The sequence below is a fragment of the Pinus tabuliformis genome, chromosome J (assembly GCF_031772625.1).
Source record: "Pinus tabuliformis cultivar Carrire ecotype Pingquan chromosome J, CPIR1, whole genome shotgun sequence".
Lineage (NCBI taxonomy): Eukaryota > Viridiplantae > Streptophyta > Pinopsida > Pinales > Pinaceae > Pinus > Pinus tabuliformis.
The window spans coordinates 1276170436-1276172598 of NC_142295.1; the positions used below are offsets into that span (position 1 = coordinate 1276170436).

Sequence of the window (2163 nt, forward strand, 5' to 3'; positions counted from 1 at the left end):
GCAAGAATCAAATGAAGCCGTGGCGTTGGAATTCCTGCAGAATTTGCAGGAAAATTACTCCATAGTAGGAGGAAAGCGGATAGCGGTTACAGAGGACATCATCGCAGAAGGAACAGGATTACCAGCTGATGGACCCATATGGACGCTGAAGAAGGAAAGATTACAAAAAGCTATGGAAATTTTCCAGGACGAAGGCCAAAGCTTGACAGTCAAAGGGAAAGGAGTTCTGCCGGCAACACTAGGGGAACCCTGGACCGAGCTAGCGAAGACAGTACAAAGTTATATCACCTGCGAAGGGAGAAAAGATGTGGTAAGACCTCGTCACCTGAAACTTTTAGCTGTTTTAAAAGGAAAATGTTCTGTAAATCTCCCTGCACTTTTAAATTCGCTACTACATGACGCGGCCCGAAGCCTGAGGAAGGCCCAGCACATAGATGCAGTCGTTAGCCACCATGGGCTGATTCGGTTGATAATGAGCCACAGTCTGACTCAACAACAAAGCACTTGGGAGGAACTGATCGCAATAGTCGAAGGAGGATCGGCTGCACCACCCCCAAAACCTGAACAGTCCTCTAGCACGCTGGAACGATTTAGAGAAACGCAAGGAGTCAGCAGCAGAAAGACATGCCGCTTCAAAACGGAAAGAACCTTCCGATACGCCAGAACGACCAGAGGAACCCAGAGAACCTGCTGGCACACCCGACTAACCTAAGAGACCAAGGAAGTCAGCTCAGCTGGCCCGGATACGAGGAATGTTGGAAAGAATTCAGGGAACAATGGCCCAGCCTATTGAAATTGCGGACGAACCTCCAGAACCAGAAGGAGGACCCTCCGAAGGAAATGCTGAGCAATCAAGGCCCGGGACTGGCCAGCCGGAAGAGGAAGAAATGGCCATCGAACAGAGCAACCAAGAAGATGAGCACTCTGAGGAAGAAAGGGTTACCGAACAGAGCAACCAAGAAGATGAGCACTCTGAGGAAGAAAGGGTTACCGAACAGGGAAATCAAGAAGAAGAAATAGCACAGCCAGGGGGTAGCCTGTCGCAGGACCCTGTAGGTGAGGAGGAATTGGCAGCAGTTCTGGCCAATATGGGGGAATATGGCCAGCCCTCCAGCACAGCAGGCGTCCCTGACAGTCCCGCAGAGGAAGAACTACCGGAGGAAGTACATACAGGTGATGGTTGTTGTTCCATAAATCATTAAGGATTGTTGTTCCATTTGATTATTGTTGTTCCATTTGTTCTGCTGTTCCATTTATGCTGTTCCATTTGTTTTGCTGTTCCATTTTATTTCGCTGATTTTTTTACCTGCCTTTGATGTTTTGGTGTGAGAGAAGGCTAAGGCGTAGTGAGCCTCAGCAAGACGTTTGCTTAGTCCAAGAACTATTATTCCTGCTCAATTTCCCTTCTTTAATCAGTTTTAGAGGGTGGGGTTATTGCTTCCGTACCCTGACTGATCAACTGTTTTGGGGTGATTCCATCTTTTGGGTTAGTTTGTTACAACTTAGCATCTGTTTTCCTTTGAATCTTCTGAACACTGTACTACTAAGCATTACTGGACAAATAGCCTCGGATTGAGCTACTTCTTGCAAATAACACAAACGTTCTGATTGACTTATTAATGTGGAATAATTAGCGGTGTGAGAGACCCTGTTATAGCTCTCATTTTCGCGGTTGCCGGGGGATCGAACCAGGTCACCCGCGTGACAGGCGGGATTTACTACAGGGGGACCTCAGCAGCCTTTCATTCGTGTCAAGAAAGAGAAAGAGAATAAGGGGATCCAAACAGAGGCACCACCCTCAGGGGTTATTTGGGTTCTGAACTCTAAACAGCGCAATAAAAAGTTTCAGGCAAAAATTTTCCCGGCCTCTACGGCTCAATGGAAAAAGGATCCAAAAACGAGAACCTTGCACAGGATGATGAAGCAAGACCAAAAGAAGCTGAACAACTAGAGAGCAAGCAATCCCCCGGGAGAAATACGAGAGTTAGAACAACACTTCGGAGTATTAGTCAATCCGAAAGCCAAGCCTTTGAGGGATGGCAGAAGGAACAAGAAAAGGTTGCTAAGGTACTCGTCGATTAGATAGTGTTGTTAAGCAGATGGACACTGTCTGTTCCTTATATAATGCGTTTTGACTTGTAGGGCCCTGCTAAAAAATTATGC

At 46.9% G+C, this 2163-nt stretch overlaps 1 protein-coding gene across 1 annotated transcript in view; it reads left to right on the top strand.

Moving 5' to 3' along the window:
- The first annotated feature begins 1088 nt into the window (after positions 1-1088).
- Positions 1089-2163, top strand: part of LOC149231895 (putative (S)-N-methylcoclaurine 3'-hydroxylase isozyme 2) — a 14421-nt gene continuing 13346 nt past the window's right edge. Inside the window, exon 1 of the mRNA XM_089381780.1 lies at positions 1089-1173. Within this exon, the coding sequence (XP_089237906.1) occupies positions 1089-1173 (85 nt within the window). The remainder of the gene's footprint in view (positions 1174-2163) is intronic.